Genomic DNA, 25,860 nt, shown 5'->3' on the forward strand with positions numbered 1-25,860 from the left:
ACCACTTCGCTGCGCCCAGCAATCAGCGTGGCAAGCTGGGAAAGTAGCACGAGTCAAAATATCTAATTCACACCCAGCGCCAAATGTTTGCTATCTTCCCAGCCCCCAATGAAAGATGCAAACTGCATCGCATCCAGAAAGGGCGCAAAACTTCAGGATCTGTGGTGCATTGCTGACATTCCATCCCAGGCCCCCTTAACAGTAACAAGAACCAGGCCTGGCAGCTGCCGCCCCAATTAAGGGAGTTCGTCAAATAGCTCCTCACACTGCATGAACTCTGCAGTGATCCTTACAATGGTCACCTGTCACATGAAAGTCATGAGGATGTTTCTCCACCATCTGTCTGAACTGCAAGCCACTCTTGGAAGTCATTGCACCAGTTGTCCAGGTGCACTCATATCTATGCTTCAAGGGTTCTGAAATGGGGACCCCCTCACACCACCCTTATGCTCTCTGTGCCCACCGTGGCGAGGGTGTGGCAATGGTCGAGAGCCCTTTGAGGTGGTGCACGGGATCAGGAATGGTGTCGGGTTGCCAGTGTCCAGACTCATGGGGACACTGGTTGCTGGGAGGGTGTAGGGGCCCAGGATGGATAACCTTGCGGACTGTATCGCTCGTCTCACTTCATCCATCACTTAAAGGTCTTTTCCTGTCCAGCCTCAATTTTTAGGCTGGCAGGAGTGGGTAGCGTAGGAAACAAGGAAAAAAACTTTCCTCCAGATTGGGCAGGAAGGGAAGGGTGGCAGGGGTTCAATTTGAAGGCCCCTTCAGAGTTGGAACATCCTCCCCTCTGTGACCTTGGGGCTCCTAGCCTCCCCCCACTGGCCTATCCCCAGAAACCATCATTGCCCCCTTCCTGACATCCCAGAGCATCCTCTATGCTTCTGCCACCAGAATTTACCTTTCCAATGGTCTGAGGACTTAGTTCCAGGCAGGGTGCTACAGTACAGCTTCTGGCTACTGCAGTGCTGTGCCTGGCCTGGCTGTATAACTGTCGGTCAATTTGATTAGTCAGCAGCTCTAACATGTGGCATATCCTGCTAAGGGCAGACGGAAGTTCTGCCCACTGCCAATCAATGCTCAAGTGAGTGTTAAAAGGCGGCAGTTGTGCATTTTGCGCTGACTCTTGTGATGGCAAGCACCAATTGGTTATCAGTTATTAGGTTTTAGAAACTATTTATTTAGCTTAGGGAGTTTTTTTTTAAAAATTGAATTTTATTCTTAGTAGTAGGAAGACTTTAAGTACATATAATGTTTGATGGATTTTGGTAACACTGCACTTAAACAGACATGTTCTATGTGCTGCACACCGATTCATAGTGGCTCTGGCTGGAGTACAGTAAAAAACCTACTTATCAAACCAAAATGGAAATTTCCTTTAATTTTGCTTGGTTGCTACCAATATAACATTCTCTGCTCCAATCCTAAAACTATAAATGACCACATCAACTTGAGAGAAACACTTCAGGGTGAATTATCTATACTGTTCCTCAGGGTAACATGCACAATGTCATCTTTTGGTTTGACTGTTCACTTTAGATATCAAAGCAAATCACCTTCAGATCTGGATACCTGAATAACGATATTTGGCTAGGTAATATCAGATCCAGTTAACAAAGCATCAATTTTCTTCTCTATTTATATTACTTCTCAATTGGAGTATATAAAGCTGAATTATTAAGATATAACGTTCTTATTTCACATTCCTTCAGGGTTTAATTTCATTTTGTTATACAAGTGGATTTTCCTTCTGCATTTCCTCTTTCTCTTTACAAAGATAAAGGGTTCTTATATAAATGTTCATCAAGCTATTGCCTTTAATCCTTAGCAGTACTTCTGCATAATATCTAATCAAATTGAATTAGAACCATGCTGTTATCAGTATTTCCATTATGGAATATTCTAAAATACTTAACAAAACAAATATTTTTTCCCTGAAATTTTATTTAACAATATTATGGAAAATATATTTACTTAAATGAAAAACCACTTTAATGTGCAGAGGACTAAGCCAAATTATCAAGGCTATTTTGAGAGAGAAAGAGATAAAACAGAGAGAGAGAGGATACATGACAACATACTGCAACAAAAAATCCACCAAACTACATCTGTGTTGCTGCAATGCATCCTCATGATTCTCTTAATTGGTATGAAATTAAAATTCTCCTTACCTGCCCACTCCCTGCAGTACCCATACTAGCTTCTGTTGTTTCCTGACAATCACTCGGTCGTTCAGCATCATGTGACACTGTTTGTTCATGTTTAGTTTGCGATGACTTCTGTTTAAAGAATAACCTTGGCATTAAATTTAAAATATAGAAGTATGAGGAATTGTTAAACCTTCCTTGCTTCCATGCTGCATCTCTGCAGTGGAACCGTGCTCGCTGCTTTACTCCTGAACCTCTGGCCTAAGAGATCAGCAGCAAGCCCCACCCACTTCAGTGACATGATTTGATGAAACTACTGCACGTCCACTGAGATCTAGCCGTGTGTCACAATACCCAGAGACAAAGAAGGTGCTCAGAAAGCTACAGTCTCTTTCTGACTGTGCTGTTAAAATGACAGGATATAAGAAGTCCTCTGGGAGATGAGAATGCACAAGCAGATCTGAGAGCATTTGGTCACATGACAAACATCCTGAAAATGTATGGCCAAAAATATCCTATTCACTGAATAGCTCACTTAATAGAATAAAAATACTAAATAGCCTCAGGACAGACAGAGGCATCCTTCCTATTTAGTGCGTCCATTTTAGACAGCTTACCATTAAAAATAAATGTTCTTAAAATCTTCTTTGGCAGCAGCCCTCTATTAGGAGCACTACTTATGCCTGAAGTATCAAAAGTGCTTTAAATTAAAATGAAAACATAGTCAATATCATAATGAAAATCATGCACTACTGATCGTACTGGTTATGGTTTAGTGGCAACATTCTCACCGGATTCATATGCTCCACTTCAGAGACTTGAGTACACAGCCTTAAGTTTATGCTCCAGTGGAATACCAAGAGATTATTACAGTGTCTCGGGTGCAGTTTATCAAATGTGACATTAAACTGAGGCCTGGACATCCTCTAAGGTGGACGTCAAAGATGACAACAGTGCCTACAACTCAAAATGTACTTCACTGATTGCAAAAGATGTTATATAATGCAACTTCTTTTTGGGTCTGAAACAAATTTAAACATTTAATAGATGAATTACCAAGCCCATAAATGTATTCGGCACCCGATGCTAACACATTATGAAACTCCTGGGGGGTTTCTTGTTGTTTTACAGCTGCACAATGCATGATAGAAATAAGATCTTTTGAATACATCGGACATGCTATATGTTCTATAAACAGAAAATATTTATGATACATAGCAAAACTGGAAAACAACCCATTATGGTTAGTAGAAATAAGATACTGCCTTGTCTAATCACATTAAAAGTGTACTATTCCAAGAGGAGATTGCATTATTTTAATTCTTTCAGTAGTGTTTAATTGTCTGAATGCTGTTGAACTTTAGTGCTCCCTGAAAAATATAGTCACAAAGTACAATATTTCCCTAAGTTAACATGCTTTTAAACATCACATAGGTTCATCTGATTACACTTGTGACATGTCCACCAAATCAAAATCATAATTAGAAAAAATACTTTTGTTACCTGCTGTGGCTAAACTATGTTCTTAATTTTAGCCTTATTTTGAACCAGCATCATTGCAGGAAATTTACCCGCAAGATTCTTTAGCTTGGGGGCGTTGCATTATAATGAGGCGATGTGCATTTAGGCATAGGGATCGATATATGGGCATACAGAAGCTGGGAAATTCTGACATTATGTAGTTATGCATATAACACATTCACACTCAAGTTTCCTTGATCTTCTACACTGGGTGTTTCACTTATGTCCTGATTAAGAGTCTCTAAACATAAATACATAGGAAATTTTACCCCATACAGATTATTCCCCAAATTATTTCTGGTGTGCCTATTCTCTAAAGGAACAAAATAATGTAACTGTATTTGCTTAAAAACATAAGTACATAATTCATACAGATGACCAATGTGAGTATTTCTAAACATTCATCTTTAATAAAACACCGTGGTGAGAGGAAGTCCCAGCCTACATTCCAAATTTATCTGCTCCTTTCCTCTCCTGAAGACTTCCTTTCCCACTGTGCTGCATTTCCCTAAGTGCCTGCAGCTTTCCAATAACTAGTTTAAAGGACCGTGGTTCATGTACAATTGTGAATCTTTACAGACTATTTGATTGCGGGAACCTTAAGATTAATCTAATCCTACCCTTACCCAGGATATGTGAAAGCACACTCTGATCTTTTGGGGGAGGCTCATCAGAAGCCTGATTATTTTCTGCTCTTTACTTTTCACAATATTTTCAACTTGTTCGCATTTTTAAAATTTTGAGATCTGAGAAACTAAAATGCATTTGACAAAGTTCCATACAGAAGCTACAACTCAGACTCAAAATGGTACAGATGAAAGATAATCCCTGGTGGTGGTTAGGAAACTGTTTAAATTACGTAACTCAGCTGCCATCCAGTATTTGTGCAGCCTCTCCCAATGACAGAAATTAAATGTGCTTCTTCTGAAAGGCTCAAAATATTCTGGCTGGAATTCTCTGACTTCACCTGCAGCTGGGATTCTTCAATTCCGCTGCAGTGAATGGAATGCCAAATTCTCCATTCTTGCTGGAACTAGTAGCGGGATGTATGAGACTGGAGAATTCCTCAAACGTGTTAGATTTAGAACAAAATGGTGCATTAAATGGGCAGTTTGATGCAAAATACATGTTTCAAAAATGCAATGATCTTGAAGCCTTCTAGTTTATTGCTGATGCTCCAGCTGACAATGAGTAACTATACAAATTAGTTTTTCTGATTATTCATGGAAAAAAAGCTGCCTTGCTCCAAGTTCTGACTTTCAAAAGTGAACAATGCAATCAGAATAAATTCATAATTTCAACACTAAATAACAAATTATAAAAGACATACTGACCTCAGTTTCTGTTGCTTGGGACTGTAAGTGCTGTCGCAAACGAAGCATATCCTTCTCTATTTGCTGAATTCGTACTACTCTCATCTGCATTAGGATGAACTTAAGTTAGAAAAAGAAACTTTCTCGCCTATCCAGTTAAAGCTACACCAATACAATATTTATATTTTTGTATATTTTATGTTGTGTGTATATATCACTGTTCCTTTCCTTTATACAAAAAAAATGTTGCAAAAGAGTTTGAAATCCACGATCATAAAATATATTGTGAAACTTATGCAACCAATACCAACTCCCTTATACTTTCAAAAACAATTTATCTTGAAACTTTAAATTTAAAATAATACTCCAGTAGCCAAATGAAACAGGAATCAACAAACTACTCAATTCTTTAAAATATAGCATTCACAGATGTTATTTTTGAGCAGTCATTTTCTCAAGTTATTTCATATTTAATTATTCTCTATGAAGACATCAAATATCCTTTAAAATTGCACAATATTGATACTACCTGAGCTCGCTTCTCCATATCCTGGCATGTTCCCAGTTGTTCTTCCATCGCAGATCGAATTTGCCGCGCTTCAAACTCTAACTGTCTTCTAGTCATGTCTGTCTGCAGAGAAAACTGTTCAAAATGCCCAAATCAATAGAATTACAGTTTCCATAATATCTTCACCCATTCCACCTTTGAATTTTACTGCTGGGTGTTGCACACATCCTTTTCTCTTCTGTCCCCATTCTGCTTTAACAATTCCTCATGTTCCGTGTCATCTTCAGAAAAAAGACTTCAGTGATCGCAGACTCACATTCAGGAAGATCTCTCTAAAGCTTGCTTACATTTTCTGTTCAACAGTTTCTTCAGAACATCAACATTACCTTTTCTCCCAAGTAATTTTCAGCTCTAGTTATTTCATTAAACTAAAAGTGTCAGAAATTAACATTTTGCGGCCGTGTCAAGCACTTGGTCACAACGTCATAATGCTGGGAAAAAAAGTTCAGGTGAATGACATACCAATCCTCTTAAGCAGAAGGATTCCTGTCTTCATACTGAGGACAATCTTCCACAGTGTTGTGTGGCACTACCACCACACTAATTGGGACAGATTCAGAACAGAGCACTATGGGCCCTCAACAACAGGAGAATTTACTCAACCACATTCTGTAACCTCATGGCTTGGCATATCCCTCACTGTAGGATCAACCCTGATTCAATGAGAAGTGAATAAAATGTCAGGAGCAACACCTGGTATACCGAACAATGAGGTGCCAAATTGGTGAAGTTACCAACACAGGACTACCTACATGCCAAAAAGCGAAAGCGGCATGCTACAGACAGAGCTAAGCAATCTAACAACCAATCAAACAAAGTTCGGTACTCCTGTCAATTGTGAATGGTGGTGGACAATTAAGTAAAAGAGAGGAGAAGATTCCATGCACATCCAGATATTCGATGATGGTGAAACCCATGATATTTGAAACTATCTTCAGTCAGATTTACCTATTACATAATGCATTTCCCCCTCCTCCTGAGATCCCCACAATCACAGATGCCAGTTTTTAGCCAATTGGATAAGTCCAATGTGATATCAAGAAATTAATGAGTGCACTGGATACAGGAAAGCGTATGGGCGCCAACAACAATACTTCCGCTCCAGAACTAGCTGGGTATGTGTTAGCCAAGCTGTTCTAGTACAGCTGGAAAATAAGTGGAAAATAGCACAGGTATATTCTGCCCTCAAAAAGTAGGACAAATTCAATCTGGCCAATTAGCAGACCATCAGTCTACTCATGATCATTGGCAAAGTGATGGAAAGTGTGACGTTAGTGTACCTTTAAGAAATGTTTTTTTTTAATCATGCTCTCTGCAGCTATAAGCAATTTTGGTTTCTCTGCCGCTGAGTTGTCTGTAGAAGTCCTTTCATTTCTACTTAAAAGGGGTTTGTTTATTTTTACTCTGGGATCTTTTATGACCCTATATTGTTAGGAAGAAGGTCATATGTTTTGGACATTTCTTTTCCTAGTGAATTTAAGATTTCATTTTCTGTTTGGCTGGCAGCTGTGTTAGTTTAGAAGGGACATCAAGCTGAAAAGAAGTTTCTCTCTATCCCTGCTTTTAGAAATTCTGCTGGTTAGCTGAAAGCAAGGCTGCTTGCCTTCCTGGATGTAGAGAATCTGCTGTTGGTGGCTAACCCCATGTGTTCTGGGAAACTGTTCTGACTCCAAGCTTGTCTGTGTGTATCTCAAGAGAACTGCAGCATTCATCCAAAGGACTCAGTTCCAGTATCACGTGAGCATTAGTCTTTGCTGTGTTAAATCTGTGGAAAGGGTTTTTTGTCGAAGGGAAATTTTGTTTGATTGGAATGTTTTAGATATATTTGTTATACATTATCGTGGTTTTTTTGTTTGTAATTGATAAAAGTTATTGCTAATTTTCTTTCCCTACATGTCGACTGTATTCTTAAATAAACTTTGTTTGATAAAAGCTCCCTAGTGGGTCAGTTGAATCATACCCAAGGTGAACCATATCATGCTTATCCTAGCCAAATTCAAAGTGCAAAACTTATGATCTAGGCAGACTTCATAAAACACTTTGGAGTTTCTGACCTGAAAGCGTCAGCAACACAGCAATCAAGAAGTATTGACTCTCAAACAGTCTGTTCACTGATAATCAGTTAACGTTCTGTCAGGACCACCTGGCTCCTGATATCATTAAAGGCTTGATCCAAACATGTCCAAATGAGCTGAATTCTAGAGATTAGATGGATGGGGTTGTCCATGACATCAAAACAATGTTTGACTGAGTAGGAAAACTGATGTCAAAAAGAATAGGGGGAAACACTTCACTGGCTGGGGTCATGCACAGCACAGAGGTTGGAGGCCAATTATCTCAAGCCCCAGGACATTTCTGCAGGAGTTCCATCTTAGATCCATCATCTTCAATTGCTTTATCAATGACCTTTACTCAATCATAAGGTCAGATGTGGAAATGTGGAAATGTACATCAATGATTGCAGTGTTCAGTTCCATTCACAACTTGGAATGGAACACCCATTGCTGCTGAGTGACAGGTAACATTTGTGTCATAGAAGTGCCAGCAATGACCAATTTCACTGAGAGTCTAACTAAGTCAAGTGACATTTAATGGTATTACAAAAGCTAAATCCGCTCCTTTAACATTCTGGAGGTCAGCAATGGCCAGAAACTTACCTAGGCCTGTCATACAAGTGCTGTGGCTACAAGAGCAGGTCAGAGATTGGGAATTCTGCAGTGAGTGACTCACTTCCTGACTCCCCAAAACCTGTCCACCATCTACAAGGAATATTCCCCACTGCCTGGATGGGTGCAGTTCCAACAACATCGAGGAGCCCAACACCAACCTGCCTGATTTGTATGCCATCCAACATCTGAAAGACTCAGTCCAAGCACCTTCAGCACACCATGGTTCAGCACATCCCAAACACCAACTGCAAGTCTCCCCCCACAATTCATACACCATTCTGATTTGGAATTATGTTTCAGTTTGTTCATTATTGCCCAGGCTAAATCTTGGAATTGTCATCCTAATTGGCGATGTACCTTCACTACATGGGCTGCAGAGACTAAAGAAGGCAGTTCATCACCACCTTCGCAAGGGCAATTAGGGTTGGGAAAAAAATGTTGGCCTTGCTAGCGACACCACATTCCATAAAATAATAAAAAAACAAATTAAATGAACAATTAAGATTAGAGTTAATTCAGTTAATAATAGATGAAGGTTACAAAATTTCAAATTTCTATCGAAAGAAAAAATTATCAGCAGAAATTCAACTTACATTTTCTGTGAGGGGGAGATTATCAATTCTCTTGGTGAGATTTTGAAGCTGTGCATAGTACCAATCCTTTTCCTTCTCTTCCTTCTCAATCTCAGCAAGTAATAAAGACCTTGCAAACAATGAGAAACCGCACAATTAAAATCCACTTACTGAACATGCAAACCTACTTACGGAACATGTAAACAGGTCAAGTAAAACATCACCAATTCTGTTGTTATTTTCTCTAGTGTTTCTCCCATGACATTTCTCAGATTAATTTAAATGTCAGGTTGTGTTGTAAAGACAGCTGCTTCATGTCACATAATGAATGCACCATGGACTATTATTCTTATGCTGAAGGTGAAACTGCACCCGTTAGAGCCACACAGTCTAATTGTTGTTAACCTGAGTCTCAGGTTAATCATAGTACAATAATGACTGGGATCCACCACAGTCCTAGACAACTGCCAGCATCTCCTGGAACTCTTTCACTCTCTTTCCTCTGTACTGCCTGCTCCTCTGCCCCACCAAACTTTCGACTGCTTTGTCAATTGCGTAGGGATGCATAGCTGGGACCCACAGCTTGGCAGTCTAATTTAAAGGGGGGCTGAAATCCAAATTGTAGCTGGCCTTGAGCCCTGCACACAGTTTGTGCCAGCAGGCTACCATTGTCCAATTTCTTCTACTTTGGGTCTGATTCCATAAGTATAATGATGACATTTGGCTCCATCGCCTGTCTCAGCCCCTGAAGCATCTCTGCTTCTCTATTGCTCTCTCATCCTTTAAAGGCACTCTTTAAAACCTATTTCTTTGACCAAGCCGTTTGTCACCTACCTGAATATTTACTTATTTTTATTTGGTGTCAGGCTTCGATAATACCCCCTTGAAAGCCTGGCATATTTTACTACACGAAGCCTTCTATACAAATTCAAATTGTCTGGCATCCAGTTTTGGACGAGATGCAATTTCTTCTTGTTAAATGCAGGGAAGATATTGGGATTGTCCTTGGCCTCTGCCACAAGTTCTGTGCCACTCACCGTTGATTCCCTCTCCCTCCATTATCACAGCTTGCAGCTTTTGATGATTTTGGCCTTTTATCCGATCCCACAATTAGCTTGTGACTCCATATCTTTTCCATTACAAAGTCTGCCAACTTTCATTCGAATGACATTACATATCTCTGCATTGCTTTAGCCATCTGCTGCCAAAATCCTCATCCATGGCTTTGTCTCCAACAGACTTGACTGCTCCAAAACTCATGGATAGTCAAATGTACAGCTGTGGCTTATCTCCCATTTGCCGCCCTCCAAAAACATCTGTGCATCAAAAACTCTGCTACACATATATTTCCACCAAGTCCCAAAAACTAATTGCTATGCTCGCTGACATACGCTAGGTCCAGTTGTTCAAACTTCCTGAATTAAAATTCTCATTCTTGTGTTCAAATCACTTCATGACTTCTCCCTTCCTAATCCCTGGAACCTCTTGCATTCCAACAACCCTCCGAGAGCTCTACATTCCTCCAACATTCCTTCCTATGCATATGCCACTTTTTTGTCACCTTGGGTGGCGGTACGATCAACTGTCTAAGGTTCAAGAGTCTTGGAGTTCTATACCTAAACCTCCCTCTTCTTTAATATCTTCAATAAAAGTTGCCTCTTTGATCAAGCTTTTAGCCATCCCTGTTAATTTCTCATTGGTCCTTGGTCAATATTTGTCTTATTATACTTCTCTGCACAGCCTTGGGATGTTTTTCTGCAGCAAAGGTACAATATAAATACAGGTTTTTGATGCTGAATGCTATTGGTTTGATTCTGAAGTCTCTTTCCTACTAATTCTCCTCAAACTTTGCAGTGCTCAATATGGTTCTTCTGTTGTCCAACAAAATAGCTCTATTTTTAAATCAACCCAAATGCAACGAGTGCATCACCAACAACAGCTTATTTTCCCTCTCTACAGAATCATTTGCTGTGGACGAGGATCTGGCAGATGGAGTATAACGTTGACAAATGCGAGGTTATTCACTTTGGAGGAAATAATAGCAAATTGGATTATCTAAATGGAAAAACATTACAACGTGCTACTGTGCAAAGGGGCCTGGGGGTCCTTGTGCATGAGACGCAAAAACCCAGTCTGCAGATGCAACAGGTGATCAAGAAGGCAAATGGGATGTTGGCCTATATCGCAAGGGGGATAGAATATAAAAGCAGAGATGTCTTGCTGCATCTGTACAGGGCATTGGTGAGGCTGCAGCTGGAATACTGTGTGCAGTATTGGTCCCCTTATTTGTGGAAGGATATATTGGCCTTGGAGGGAGTGCAGAGAAGGTTCACCAGGTTGATACCAGAGATGAGGGGTGTTGATTATGAGGAGAGACTGAGCGGATTGGGTTTGTACTCGTTGGAATTTAGAAGGCTGAGGGGGGATCTTATTGAGACCTATAAGATAATGAAGAGGCTGGATAGGGTAGAGGTGGAGAGATTCTTCCCACTTAGAAAGGAAGCTAGAACTAGAGGGCACAGCCTCAAAATAAAGGGGGGTCAGTTTAGGACAGAGTTGAGGAGGAACTTCTTCTCTCAGAGGGTGGTGAATCTCTGGAATTCTCTGCCATCTGAAGAGGCTACCTCGTTGAATATGTTTAAATCACGGAAAGATGGATTCCTGATCGGTAAGGGAATTAGGGGTTATAGGGATCAGGCGGGTAAGTGGAACTGATCCACTTCAGATCAGCCTTGATCTTATTGAACGGCGAGGCAGGCTCGAGGGGCTAGATGGCCTACTCCTGCTCCTATTTCTTATGTTCTTATGTCCCCAAAGATCTGTCTTCTACTCTTTTCACCTCTCTGCTGCCCCTCAGTGACAGCAATTGTAGGCATCAGACCACCTTTCGTATGTAATATCCCTCACCTCTGAACTACCTCTCCTTTCCAAATGCCTCCCTAATATGAATGACTTGCAACCTCTGCCAGTTCAATATTAGGAAAACCAAAGTAATCGACTTTTGTTTCTCTCACAAATGCCACTCCGAGGGAACCTTTTAATCTCTCTTGCTGCTGGGCAGATTATACAAAAATATGAATTAGAATCAGATTTGGCCCCTCGAGCCATTCAATAAGATCATAGCTAATCTGTTTATGTTTCAAATTCCACATTCCCCTTTACCCCTAATAAGTCCTGATTCCCTTGCCTTACAAGAATCTATTTACCTCTGCCTTAAAAAACATTCAACTCTATCTCCAGTGCCTTCCGATTCAGAGAGTTCCAAAATCGCACAACCACTGAGAGAAAAAAATTCTCCTCATCTTGGCCTAAAAGGACAACCCCTAATTCTAGAGCCCCTGGCTCTGGAGTCACCCACAAGAGGAAACAGCCTTTTCCCGTCCACCTTGTCAAGACTGTTCATGACTTTATACACTTCAATCAAGTCACCCCTCACTCTTCTAAACTCCAGTGGACTAAAGTCCAGTCTGTCCAACCTTTCCTCATAAGGCAACCTGCTAATTTCAGGTCAGTCAAGTAAACCTCCTCTGAACTGCTCGGACACATTTACATCCTTTGTGGTATCACCAGTGCCCTGTAAAACTGAGGCATAACATCCTTACTTTTATGTTCAATTCCTCTCATGATAAAGGATGGTATTCCATTAGTCTTAATTACTTTTTGTACCTGCGTACTAACATTTTATGACTAGAAAACATAGATCCCTCTGCACCTCGGACCTCTGCAGTTGTGCTCCATTTAAATTATACTTTTTTAAATTCTTCCTGCCAAAGTGAATAACTTTACATTTTCCTACATTGTACTCCATCTGCCAGATTTTTGCCCACTCACTCAACCCACCTATATCCATCTGCAACCTGCTTATGTCCTCTTCACAACTTACTTTCCTACCTATCTTTGTGCCATCTGCAAATTTAGCCACCATGGCTTCGCTCCCTTCAAAGTCATTGATAGGAATTGTAAAAAGTCGAGGCCCCAGCACAGGCCCGTGCAGGACTCCACTCATCACATCCTGTCAATCAGAAAAAGGCCCATTTTATGCATTATTTTTGTTTTATGCCAACTAATTTTCTATATCCATGCTAATATGTTACCCCTACATCATGAGTTATCTTCTGCAATAATCTTTGGTGTGGCACCTTATCAAATGCCTTCTGGAAATCAGAGTACAGTACGTTTACAGGCTCCTCTTTATCCACAGCACATATTGCACCTTCAATTGCTTAAACATGATTTTCCATTCATAAAACCATTCTGACTGTTCCCGCTTACCTTGAGTTTTTCTATGTGCCCAGCTGTAACTCCCTTAATGATTGATTCAAACACCTTTCCCACAACAGATGTGTGAGCTTTGTCTTAATGGTTACCAGAATTGCCCATCTAACATTTTGAAAAAATCCTTATTTAAAAGCAAGAGCCATGCACAGCCCTCAAAACATATCAATAAGTTTCTAGCCAAGACTGATGGATCACCAAAATATTTATGTAACATGGAACAGAAACTATAGATTACAGACATACTGCTGGTCCCCAGATTTTTATGATAAGTTTATTGCTGACATTGTTTTACTTTTGCTCAGCAAGTTGCTTCTTTCTTTCAGAGCTCAAAGTTTTTGAAATTCAAATTTAATGTTGTGCCATTTCTTATCTTCCTGAAAGTTGCCCATTGGCCCCTTGATTGAGAAAAATAGAAATGTGCCCCCCACATAAAAATGTTGGATAAGCCTGATCTACACCATTCGATTCAACCACTCTATGGTATGAAGAGGTCCTCATTCTAACCAATCTGAGGGTAGTTACTTCCAACTTCCCTTTTAGAATTCTTCATGACCATCCTACACTCTTTTAATAAAACTAATAATCTATAAATTAAACAAAAATGACAGGGCGACAGCCTCTGGTGGGCCGCTGTAACAAAAATAAAATTAAAAAGGAAACTTAAATAATTAAATTAAAATATCACCCCAGCCCCCATGGTGCCCACAGGTCGCAGAAGATCTGAAGACGGCCTTTAGTTATGCCTTCCCCACAAGAGGAAAAATTCCCTCTGTATTCATTCTATCAAAACTTTCCGTAATTTAAAAACCTTCATTAAGTCACCCCTCAGCCTTCTTTTTTGCAAGAGAAAAGGGTTGCAAAGCACATTGCTGATAAGTATACGCATGCATTTCTGGTATAGTTCTTGTAAATCTTCTCTGCACTTTCTCAAATATCTCTATACCATTTTTATACTACAGGAAAAAGAAGCAGCAAGATGTCATTCAGATTTCGCATAAAGTTTCCTATTTTTCAATTCTATCCTTCTCGAAATAAAATCTAGTGCTTGATTTGCTTTTTATGGCCTAGCTAGTCTGTGCTGCAACTTCTTGCCATTGGTATATTTGTTATCAGGGATCCCATTGTTCCTTTACCCCACTTAGACTCGTACTTTCATAGCAATAAGTCACCTCCTATTCTTCCCACCAAAATGTACTACCTCATCTTTGTTAGTATTGCATTTGCCAATTATTTGGCTATCCTTTTTGTGGCAGGATCGAGAAAAGGGCACAGATTTAAGGTAATTGGGAGAGGCAGTGGCCTAGGGCTAAGTCACTGGACTAGTTATCCAGAAGCCCAGGCAAATGTTCTGGGGACACAGGTTTGAAACCTGCCTTGGCAGATTAAATTCAGTTAATAAATCTGGAATTAAAAGGTCGGTCTCGGGTAACAGTGACCATGAAATCACTGCTGATTGTCATTAAAAAAAACATCTGGTTTACTAATGTTCTTTAGGGAAGGAAATCTGTTGCCCGTACCTGGTCTGGTCCACACGTGATTTCAGACCTACAGCAATGTGGTTGACTCTTAAATGCCCTCTGAAATGACCCAGCAAGCCACTACAAGTCTAAAAGGAATGAGACCAGACAGACCACCCAGTATCACCGTAGACACCAGAAATGACAATGGCACACCTAGCCCTGCAACATGCTCCTTATGAACAACTGGGAGCTTGTGCAAAAATTGGGAGAGCTGTTGCACAGGCTTGTCAAGCAACAGCCTAACACTGTTGTACTCTCAGAATCATGCCTAGCAAAGTCCCAGATACCACAATCACCATCTCTGGATATGTCCCATCCCACTTACAGGGCAGACCAGACCCACCAGAGGTGGTGAGCGTACAGTGGTAGACAGTCCAGAGGGAATTGCCCCGAGATGTGCTTGGGACGTTTTTCACGCAGAGAGTGGTGGGTGCCTGGAACGCGCTGCCAGAGGAGCTGGTGGAAGCAGGCACATTAGCAACATTTAAGAGGCACTTGGATGGGTACATGAATAGGGAGGGAATAGAGGGATACGGACCAAGTAAGGACAGAAGGTTTGTGTTTCAGTTTAGTTGGGGCATCATGAACGGCACAGGCTTGGAGGGCCAAAGGGCCTGTTCCTGTGCTGTACTTTTCTTTGTTCTTTAACATTCAAAGGCATTACCATCACTGAATTTCCCACCATCAATATCTGGGGAGTACCATTGATCAGAAACTGAACTGGATCAGCCACATGGCTACATGAGCAAGTCAGCACTAGGAACTGTGCAGAGGGGAATTCACCTCCTGACTCCCCAAAGCCTGTCCATCATATATAAGGCACAAATCAGGAATGTGAGGAATACTCTTCACTTGCCTAGAGGAGTGCAGCTCCAACAGTCAATAAGCTTGACACCATTCAGGACAAAGCAGCCCACTTGAGTGGTGTTCCATCCACCACCTCCCACATCTTATCCCTCAACCACCAGTACAACATGGCTGCAGTGTAGACTATCTACAAAACACAATGCAGCAAATCACCAAGGCTTCTTCAACAGCAACTTCCAAACCCGCAACCTCTACTGCCTAGAGGGACAAGGACAGCAGATGCATGGGAACACCACATGCAAGTTCCCCTTCAAGCCACAAATCATCTTGAGTTGGAAGTATATTGCTGTTTCTCCACTGTAGCTGGGTCAATTTCCTGAAACTCCATCCCAAACAGCATTCTGGGTACATCTTCTTGCATCGATCCAATTTAGCCTTTAAGAATTTTGTATGTTTGAATAAGGTCACCTCTCATTCTTCTAAATCCCAGAGAATAAAGGCCCAGTCTATTTAATAATTTCTCATTGACCATCCATCCCATTAATTAATTTAGTGAACCTTCGATGCATACCTTTTATGGCAAGCATATCTTTCCTTGGGTAAGGAGGTCAAACTGCACACATTACTGCAGGTAAGGTCTCAACAAGATTTTATACAATTATACATGGGCGGCACTGTGGTACAGTGGTTAACACTGCTGCCTCACAGCTCCAGGGATCTGGGTTCGATTCCTGGCTTGGGTTATTGTCTGTGTGGAGTTTGCACATCCTCCCCGTGTCTGTGTGGGTTTCCTCCGAGTGCTCTGGTTTCCTCCAACAGTCCAAAGATGTGCAGGTTAGGTGTATTGGCCATGCTAAATTGCCCCTTAGTGGCCTGGGATGCATAGGTTAGAGGGATTAGCAGGGTGAATATGTGTGGTTACGGGGATAGGGCCTTGGTGGGATTGTTGTCGGTGCAGTCTCAATGGGTTGAATGGCCTCCTTCTGCACTGTCGGGTTACTATGAATTCTTCTATAGTAAGACATCTGTACTCCTATGTGCAAACCCTCTTGCAATTAGGGCCAACATACCTTTTCTTAATTGATTGCAGTACATGCATATTAGATTTCAGTGACTTATGAACAAGGACATCTAAGTCCCATTGAAGTTTAACACTTCCCAGTCTCTCTCCATTTAAGAAATACTGTATTTCTGTTTTCCCCACCAAAGTTGATGACGTAACATTTCTTCACATTGTATTTCATCTGCCAAATTTTTGCCCACTCTCTTAGCCTCTCCAAATATCCTTGAAACATCTTTGCATCCTCCTTTCAACTCACCTCAACCAAGTTTTGTACCATCTGCAAATTTGTAAATATTACCTTTAACCCCACATCCAAATCATTGATATAGATTGTGAATAACTGGGGTCTAAGCACTGATCCTTGTCGTATCTCACCAGTTGCAGCCCACTAGCCTGAGAATGATAGCCATTTATTTCGACTTTCCATTTTCTGTTAACCTGTTCTCAAAGCATGCCAGTATATTTCTTCCATTTCCATGTGCTCCAATTTCTTTTTTTTTAACCAGGCGGTTATCTGTATCAAAAGCTTTCAGATAATCTAAATATACCACATGCACCGACTCCCTCTTATTTATTTTGCTAGTTACATCCTCAAAGAACTCCAATAGATTTGATTTCCCTTTTATGTGGAGTCTCCACAATCCCAATTATTTTCTCAGTGATTTGTTTCCACATCCTTTATTATTGATTCTCACATTTTCCCTACAACTGATGTCAGGCTAACAGGTCTGTAGCTCCCCATTTTCTCTCTTCCCTCTTTTCTTAAACAGTGAGATTACAATTACCACTCTCCAACCTGAAGGAACCAATCCAGATGATTCAACACATTTAATGCCGTTTATTTTTAAAAATATATTTCAACTGACGGAAATTTGTAATTTGAACTCAGCCAGAACAAATTGTTTAAAAATGCAAGGTCACGTTCCAAGGTGAAGGTGAGAAATCAACAAATCTCACTCTGGGAATGTGAAGAGAGAGAGAGAGACATTGCCAAAATCCAGACATTCAACAAAATTTGCAACTGTCTAAAGAAGAGACATTCAAAATGCAAAGTACTGAATATTGAAACAATGGCTGCCGCAGCCAGACACACCCAAAACCTCCTTGAAAGAGATTCGGGTACATTTCAAGGCAAGACTGACAGTCCTTAAAGTTACCATTAGGGGGCCTATACACCATTCCCACAAGTGACTTTTTGCCTTTATCATTTCTCATCTCAACCCGAGTACTGCAATGTCCAATTTCCTGAATTTAGGTCATCCCTCTCTAATGTGCAAATTCCATCATTAATTAACAGAACCATCATTCCACCTTTCCTTACCTTCCTCTCATTTCTAAATGTTACATACCACTCAATATTCAGGTCCCAATCTATGTCATTCTGTAGCCATGTCTCCAATAGTTATCAGATCGTACTTATTAATTTTTATTTGTGCTATCAGTTCATCTGTTTGGTTTCGAGCGCCACATGCACTTAGATAGAGAGCCTTTAGCTGTGTCTTTTTTTAAATTATTTTTGTAACATCTAGTTTTATCTGATTTACTCTTAGATTTGTACTCTCTGTCCCTGACTGCCACAGTTTGTTGTACCTTTCTCTCTTACCTTGTCTTGACTCTTTGGGATATGACATCTTCCCAATTTGATCCCTTGTCCCTACTATTCAATTTTAAACTCTCATAGAAAATCATAGAATGAAAATCATAGAAACCCTACAGTGCAGAAGGAGGCCATTCGGCCCATCGAGTCTGCACCGACCACAATCCCACCCAGGCCCTACCCCCACATATTTACCCACTAATCCCTCTAACCTACACATCTCAGGACTCTAAGGGGCAATTTTTAACCTGGCCAATCAACCTAACCCGCACATCTTTGGACTGTGGGAGGAAACCGGAGCACCCGGAGGAAACTCACGCAGACAAGAGGAGAATATGCAAACTCCACACAGACTCCACACTCTCTCTTCATCTCTACCAGTACAGGTCCCATTTTCCCCAGTACTGGTGCCACTGCCCCATGAACTGAAGCCCATTTCTCCCACACCAGTCTTTGAGCCACGCATTCATTTCTTGAATCTTATTTGTCTCTGCCAATTTGCAGAAGTGGGGGAAAGTGAGGAAAAGCAAGGGAATGTTGCTGGATGAAAGTACTGGGAGCCAGTCTAGAGCACCAAGAGCTGTGTGAAAGCAGGTGAGCTAGGCTGGAGCACCAGGAGCAGGGTGAAATCAGTCGGAGTCAGGCCAGAACACCAGGAATGAAGTGAAATTGGCTGAGTCACAGGAAACAATGTTGAGCAGAGGCCGCAGCTACTCCAGAGTCTATCTTCACAAACTCTCAGCTGCAAATGTTTGCTGTATCTCCAATCACAGCCTGTTTCTCTCCTATGTTTGCTGCTAATAGGCTCAGAGCCTAACAGCAGCAAACGTGGGAGAGAAATAAACTTGACCAGAGGAACAGTCCCCCGCAGAAATCTTAAAACTCACTGACCGGTCTTACTGGCATTTTAACAATCGCTCTGTGGGCCACCACGGCCTGTGGGCCAACGGTAGGACAAGCCTGCACTAAACTAACTTCCCCTCGCCCACCCACCTAGCTTTCCACCGCAGTTGGGACCAGAAGATTCAGGACTAGATCTTCATCCATGTATTAATTGGGACAGCACGGTGGCACAGTGATTAACACTGCTGCCTCACAGTGCCATGGACTCGGGTTCGATTCCCAGCTTGGGTCACTGTCTGTGTGGAGTTTGCACGTTTTCCCCGTGTCTGTGTGGGTTTCCTCTGGGTGCTCCAGTTTCCTCCCTCAGTCCGAAAGGCGTGCTGGTTAGGTGCATCGGCCATGTTAAATTCTCCCTCACTGTACCCAAACAGGCGCCAGATTGTGACGTTTAGGGGATTTTCACAGTAACTTCATTGCAGTGTTAATGTAAGCCTACTTGTGACACTAATAAATAAAGTTTAAAATTTTAAACTTAATTCTCCTGACCTGCCTGATCCTATGCAAAGTTGTATGTGGCTTGAGCAATAATCCAGAGATTACTATTCTTGAGGCCCTGCTTTCTAATTTACTTCTGATATTCTTTTGTAGATAGACTAGAGTAGCTAAGCTTCGAAAAGAGAAGGTTGATTGGAGATCTGATAAAGGTGTTCAAAATTGTGATGGCTCTAGGCGGTATAAATAGACACATACTGTTCTTGTTGGCCACAGGATAGAGAACCAGAGGATACCGATTTAAGATGAAAGGCAAAAGAATCAATGTGAAGACAAACTTTTTAAAGTAGCGGCTGGTTAGGATCTGAAATATACCGTTTGAGAACGTGGTGGAGGCTGAATTACTATTTCCATTCCAAACAGCATTCCAAATTTAATCCTTGCTCTGTCTTAAGTCAACTAATCTTACCAAAGGCGGATGCACTAGTTCTGCAAGTGGTCTCAGTGTCAAAATTAACAACTTTTCTACTCCCACTTATTATCCACCTTTATAAAGTACCTATGCATCCACTGAATGCAAAAAGGATTGCCTTTTGCTGTGATACAGTAGCTGAAACTACAACATATAATTGCCTTATTGGCCTGTGACACTCATCCTCAATGCTCATGCATGAATGCTTGTCACTTGGATAAGCTGGTGATCACTGGAAAAACTGTATCTAAACAAGCAGTGTAAAAATTGGTGAAAAGTACCACAATTATGTACTCAGTATAATTTAACAAAATCTGTACTCAAGTGAACCTGTCCCACACTGTAGCTGACAGAACTGCACAGACAAAAAAGTTAATCAAAGAATGACTCAGTCACACGTGGCCCGCTGAATCTTCATTATTTTGGCACAACACAGAAAAAAAACTAGCTGTTAGGAATAGATTTTAGCCAGAAACTACCTGTTTATGAGGTTACGTCACACTAAAATTATCTTAAACTCATGAGGAGGCTATTGCCTAGCATATCTTGGCCTTTGCTGAATAAAAATAAATGAAATACTTAAGTGATACTTGAAACTGGAAAGCAAATGCATCTTTGTTTTTTCTTTTCAAAATGTGTAAAGTGTGTATGAAAAGCAACAGAGTGGTACATGACTTGGAAAAATTAAAATTAGGACAGATACGCTGGGAGTCAAACATCTTGGTGTTAGAATAGGAATGGGGAATGAATCTATTTTTGGAACAGACTCATCTCCGATGGTGTTACACATGGGGGGTGAAGATCTTAAGATGTGCAGACATAATCCAGCTTCCATTTTAAAGCCATAAATTATGTCCCTACTTTTATATAATTCAGTTACATAACAAAAGTTATGACTATTTGGTAAGCAGAATAAAAATGGCTGGATTTGAAATTCTTGCACTGCAGGCTGAGGAGATACGAAGAAGCAGAGAAGTGCATGCCTGGAATAACATCACTTCTACGTAAAAATGAACCTGCTGAAACTACAACACACAATTACATGCATGTCAAACATCTAAAGCAACAGGCAGGTTTGAGCAATCCCACAACCAACCAATCATAGAAAGAATCATAGAAACCCTACAGTGCAGAAGGAGGCCATTCTGTCCATCGAGTCTGCACCGACAACAATCCCACCCCAGGCCCTATCCCTGTAACCCCACACATTTACCCCTCTAATCCCCCTACCCTACACATACCGGGACACTATGGGCAATTTAGCATGGTCAATCAATCTAATCCGCACATCTTTGGACTGTGGGAGGAAACAGGAGCACCCGGAGGAAACCCGGGAGCAGACACAGGGAGAATGTGCAAACTCCACACAGACAGTGGCCCAAGCTGGGAATCAAACCCAGGTCCCGGCAGCAGTGCTAACCACTGTGCCACCGACAAATCAGATCAAAGCTCTGCCACATCAAATCATGAGCAGTGGTAGAAATAAAGCAAGTAACAGCAAGAAGAAACGATTCTATGAACATTCTTACCCTCAACAATGTTGGAGCCCAGAGAGTACAAAAACAAAACTGATGCATTTGCAACAAACCTTTCAAAGGAAGTGATTATATATGATTCGACTTGGCTTTCTCCTGAGCATGCCAACAGATCCTGGACCTCAGCCAATTCTAATCACTGTACATGATATGAAGAAATCACGAAGTGAACTGGAAACAAAGGCTACCAGTCCTACAACATTCCAGCTATAATGTTTTTATTCATTTGTGGGACATGGGCGTCGCTGGTTGGCCAGCATTTATTGCCCATCCCTAGTTGCCCTTGGAGGGCAGTTGAGAGTCAATCACATTGCTGTGGCTCTGAAGTCACATGTAGGTCAGACCAGATAAGGACAGCAGATTTCCTTCCCTAAAGGACATTAGTGAGCCAGATGGGTTTTTCCAACAATCGACAATGGTTTCATGGTCAGTGGATTCTTAATTCCAGATATTTTTATCAAATTCAAGTTCCACCATCTGCCGTGATGGGATTCAAACCTGGACCCCCAGAACATCAACCGAGTTTCTGGAACAGTCTAGTGATAACACCACTGAACCATTACCTCCCAATAATTTTGAAGACCTTTACTCAAGAACTACCTGTCCGGTAAACCAAGGTATTCCAATACATCAACAAGACAAGGGAAATTTTCCTGAACATGCCCTGTCCACAAAAAGCAGGACAAATTCAATCTGGCCAATTACCATGTCACCATTTTACTCCAAATTGTCAGCAAATCAAAGTAATGAAGAAGCTGATAAAGATGTGATCAACCAGTACTTATTCACTAATGCTCAATTTGGGTCATGCCAGAGCCAATCAGCTTCAGGTCTCATTAGAGTCTTTGTTCAAATATAGACACAAGAACTCAATTCCAGGTGTGAAGGGACAATGAATGCCTTTGGTATCACGGCAATATTTGACCAAACGTTATGAAGGATTCCTTAATAGATCAATAGGAATCAACGGTAAAACTCTCCACTGGTGGAGTCATATTTGCCAGAAAGATGATTGTTGGAAGCTAATCATCTAAGCCCCAAGATATTGTTGCCAAACATCTTCAAGGCAGCATCCTGATGTTCCTTCAGACGTTTTACCAATGAACTTATTTAGATCATAAAAACAAGAAGCAGAGCTATTCACTATTGATTCAGATGCATTCACAGTATGTCAATTAACAAAGCAGTCCATTCCTGCATACAGCTAAACCCAGACAAGCGCCATGTTTGAGCTGAATGAACATCATGTAACATACATACCACAAATGTGACCATATTCAATATAGTTTGATAGGTTTTCCAATGGTTTCATTCTAAATGTGGACATGGAAATTCATAACCAAACAAAATCTGACAATAATATTTCATCTTCAGGAAATATGCCAGTCATAAGACTTTTATTCTTGCATAATTCATTAATAAACATACACCTGATATTTGAGTTGCTATATTACTATGATATATATACATAGGCATTTCTTTTAGCATCACGCAGTGCAAGTTAAAGAAGCGGCTGGCTCAGAGAGAGAAGCTTTTGAGGAATTGCTGTCGGTCCATAGATTAAAGGCAAGACAAATGTCCAAGTAGTTACTTGGAACAATATAAACTAGGATGTACCTCTCCTTTTCTAACTCTTCCAAGTAGCCAGTGCTTTCTCTGCTTCCATTGACCAATCCTCTTCTTGGAATTGAACCAATCGGAACTGGGCTGCACTCTCCTGAACGACCAGACACTGATCCTTCTCGACTTCCGTATGAATGCAGTGACATCTTTGGTCTTAATTTTACCGCTGGTGAATTTGCACACTCCAAGTTCAGTTCTGAAAAACAAAAGTATTAAACCATTTTTTGCCATTTTGTAAAAACTATAATTGCACTAAGACAGTGATTTTCTCTGAAAACTGTAAATCAATACCAAGACAGTTTTGAAACAAGACTGTATAGCAGAAATTTAATCCGAATACTTGGAGAAGAAAACTACTCAAGGAGCAGTTAACTGAGAACAATGCATATAATAGGACTCATCTTTTACCACTATGAATCTGCATTGAATCGGCATTTACTCAGCAACTAATTATGATCCGTTTCAGCTCCAGACCACATTACAGCCTTATCCCAACATGGACATTCCCAGTTGTGAAGAGTAATTGCCCTTGCCATTAAAGCAGCATTTTCGTAAGCACAGCGAAGCGGCCAAATAAAACTGAAGTTAATGGAGAACAGAGGAAAACCTGCCAGCAACAGGAAAGATGATTAGGGTTGTTGGAGGCAAATCACACTTCAGGCCCACATCATTGAAGCAGATCCCCAAACAGCACGAAAGGCCTAACTATCTTTATCAGCTTCATCAATGGCCATCCCTTAACTTTGAACTCAGAAGTGGAATTGTTTGCTAGTGATTGCATTCAGTTCTATTTTCCCTACAGCAATAACTGGACGAGAGCCAAGTGGATCTACCAAGCCTAACAGCTCATATTTGAGCTATTCTCACTCCCAAATTCAACAGGGCAGTATCTGCATTATGCAAGTCCCAGGCAATGATCCTTTCCAACAAGAGTGGTCAACTAACTCACTAAAACATCTCATTATCTTGCATTACTGGTGGGGTGGGGAATGGGGTGCTAGGTGTCAGAGGTCACCATTGACTAGAATTGTACTGGACCAGCTTCATAAATGGCTGCTAGAAAAAACTAGAAGTTGGGGATCCTGTGGCAGGTGGCTCATTGCCTGATTTGATCAACACTTCATTCACAAACCTAAATATTCACCCGCTTCACTGCTGGTGGATAAATATGCATTGTGTACTATCTACATGATAGTAGTTTCTGAAGCATCCAAAATCTGACTTTCACCACCTCGAACAATAAAAGTGCCAGATGCATGGGAACACCATCACATCCATGTCTTGTCTTGGGCTTGTACCAGAGTTTCTTCATCATTGCTAGATCCAAATCCTGGAACTCTTTACCTAAAAGCATTGCAAAAGCATCCTCAGTACACTGAGTGCAGGGATCAGAATGGCAGCCCACCAACATTTTCTCAGGACAATGAGAGGTGGCAATAAATGCTGACATTTACATCAACGCCCACTACCCAAGAATCAAAAAATGACAACCTATAAAGCTTGCAGATTCAAAACATGGTCACAACTCTTAGAACGAAAATAATTAAAAAATGGCTTGACATTTGCAACTTGGGGGATATGCAATATTTTTTCACTTATACAGTAAAGAAAAATAAAAAGAATGCCAAGTGGTGTATTTATCAGGGCGGAGTGCTCCTTAGAAATATTTAGAAATTTTATGTTACCAATAATTTATGCTGTTAAGTCTTGAGCAATAACAGTTTTTAAACTACAAAAAAGTGACATTTAGGTGCTGAACAGGCCTGTCGCACCATCACTTCCCAATCTAACATCTACTACCACCCCACTTCCTCTGTTTCAGTTCAGAAAGATACACTGCCTTCTCTGGACACAGCTCAAAGACACTGCACTGCAACTTTCCCCAATTTCAGAGAAATAATATTTTCTCTACCAAGCCTAACAGCTCATATTTGAGCTATTCTCACTCCCAAATTCAACAGGGCATTCTTAGCTGATTGTCATGCTCTTAACTTTGAGCCAGCAGAACATGGGTTGAAGCCCCGACGAAGAACTCGGAACATATACTCAAGGTTGAGGGAGCACCAAATTGAACAAAGAACGAAGAAAATTACAGCACAGGAACAGGCTGTTCGGCCCTCCAAGCCTGCACCGATCATGCTGCCTGACTTATTTAAAACCCTCTACCCTTCCGGGGACCATATCCCTCTATTCCCATCCTATTCATGTACCTCTCAAGACGCCCCTTAAAAGTCACTACCGTATCCGCTTCCACTACCTCCCCCGGCAACGAGTTCCAGGCACCCACTACTCTCTGTGTAAAAAATCTGCCTCGTACATCTCCTTTAAACCTTGCCCCTCGCACCTTAAACCCATGCCCCCTAGTAATTGACTCTTCCACCCTGGGAAAAAGCTTCTGATTATCCACTCTGTCCATGCCTCTTATAATCTTATAGACTTCTATCAGGTCACCCCTCAACCTCCGTCGCTCCAGTGAGAACAACCAAGTTTCTCCAACCTCTCCTCATAGCTAATGCCCTCCATACCAGGCAACATCCTGGTAAATCTTTTCTGTACCCTCTCCAAAGCCTCCACATCCTTCTGGTAGTGTGGCAACCAGAATTGAACACTATATTCCAAGTGCTGCCTCACTAAGGTTCTATAAAGTGTCAACATGACTTGCCAATTTTTAAACTCAATACCCTGGCCGATGAAGGCAAGCATGCCGTATGCCTTCTTGACTATCTTCTCCACCTGCATTGCCACTTTCAGTGACCTGTGTACCTGTACACCTAGATCCCTTTGCCCATCAATACTCCTAAGGATTCTGCCATTTACTGTATATTTCCTATCTGTATTAG

General features: G+C 41.1%; 1 protein-coding gene across 4 annotated transcripts in view; it reads right to left on the reverse strand.

Annotated features, from left to right (window-relative positions):
- Positions 1–25,860, reverse strand: part of apc (APC regulator of WNT signaling pathway) — a 187,815-nt gene that overhangs the window by 48,012 nt on the left and 113,943 nt on the right. For 2 of the 4 annotated variants that reach the window (XM_078214663.1, XM_078214661.1), the window contains 5 exons: positions 23,015–23,216; positions 8,812–8,920; positions 5,511–5,624; positions 5,003–5,086; positions 2,172–2,276 (listed from right to left, as the gene is read on the reverse strand). In XM_078214663.1, the coding sequence (XP_078070789.1) occupies positions 2,172–2,276; positions 5,003–5,086; positions 5,511–5,624; positions 8,812–8,920; positions 23,015–23,166 (564 nt within the window). In that variant the 5' untranslated portion in view covers positions 23,167–23,216. Of the gene's footprint in view, positions 1–2,171; positions 2,280–5,002; positions 5,087–5,510; positions 5,625–8,811; positions 8,921–23,014; positions 23,217–25,860 lie in introns of all 4 variants that reach the window. The other 2 variants (XM_078214662.1, XM_078214660.1) reach the window with 1 other exon arrangement.

The sequence above is a fragment of the Mustelus asterias genome, chromosome 6 (genome assembly GCF_964213995.1).
Source record: "Mustelus asterias chromosome 6, sMusAst1.hap1.1, whole genome shotgun sequence".
Taxonomy (NCBI): Eukaryota; Metazoa; Chordata; class Chondrichthyes; order Carcharhiniformes; family Triakidae; genus Mustelus; species Mustelus asterias.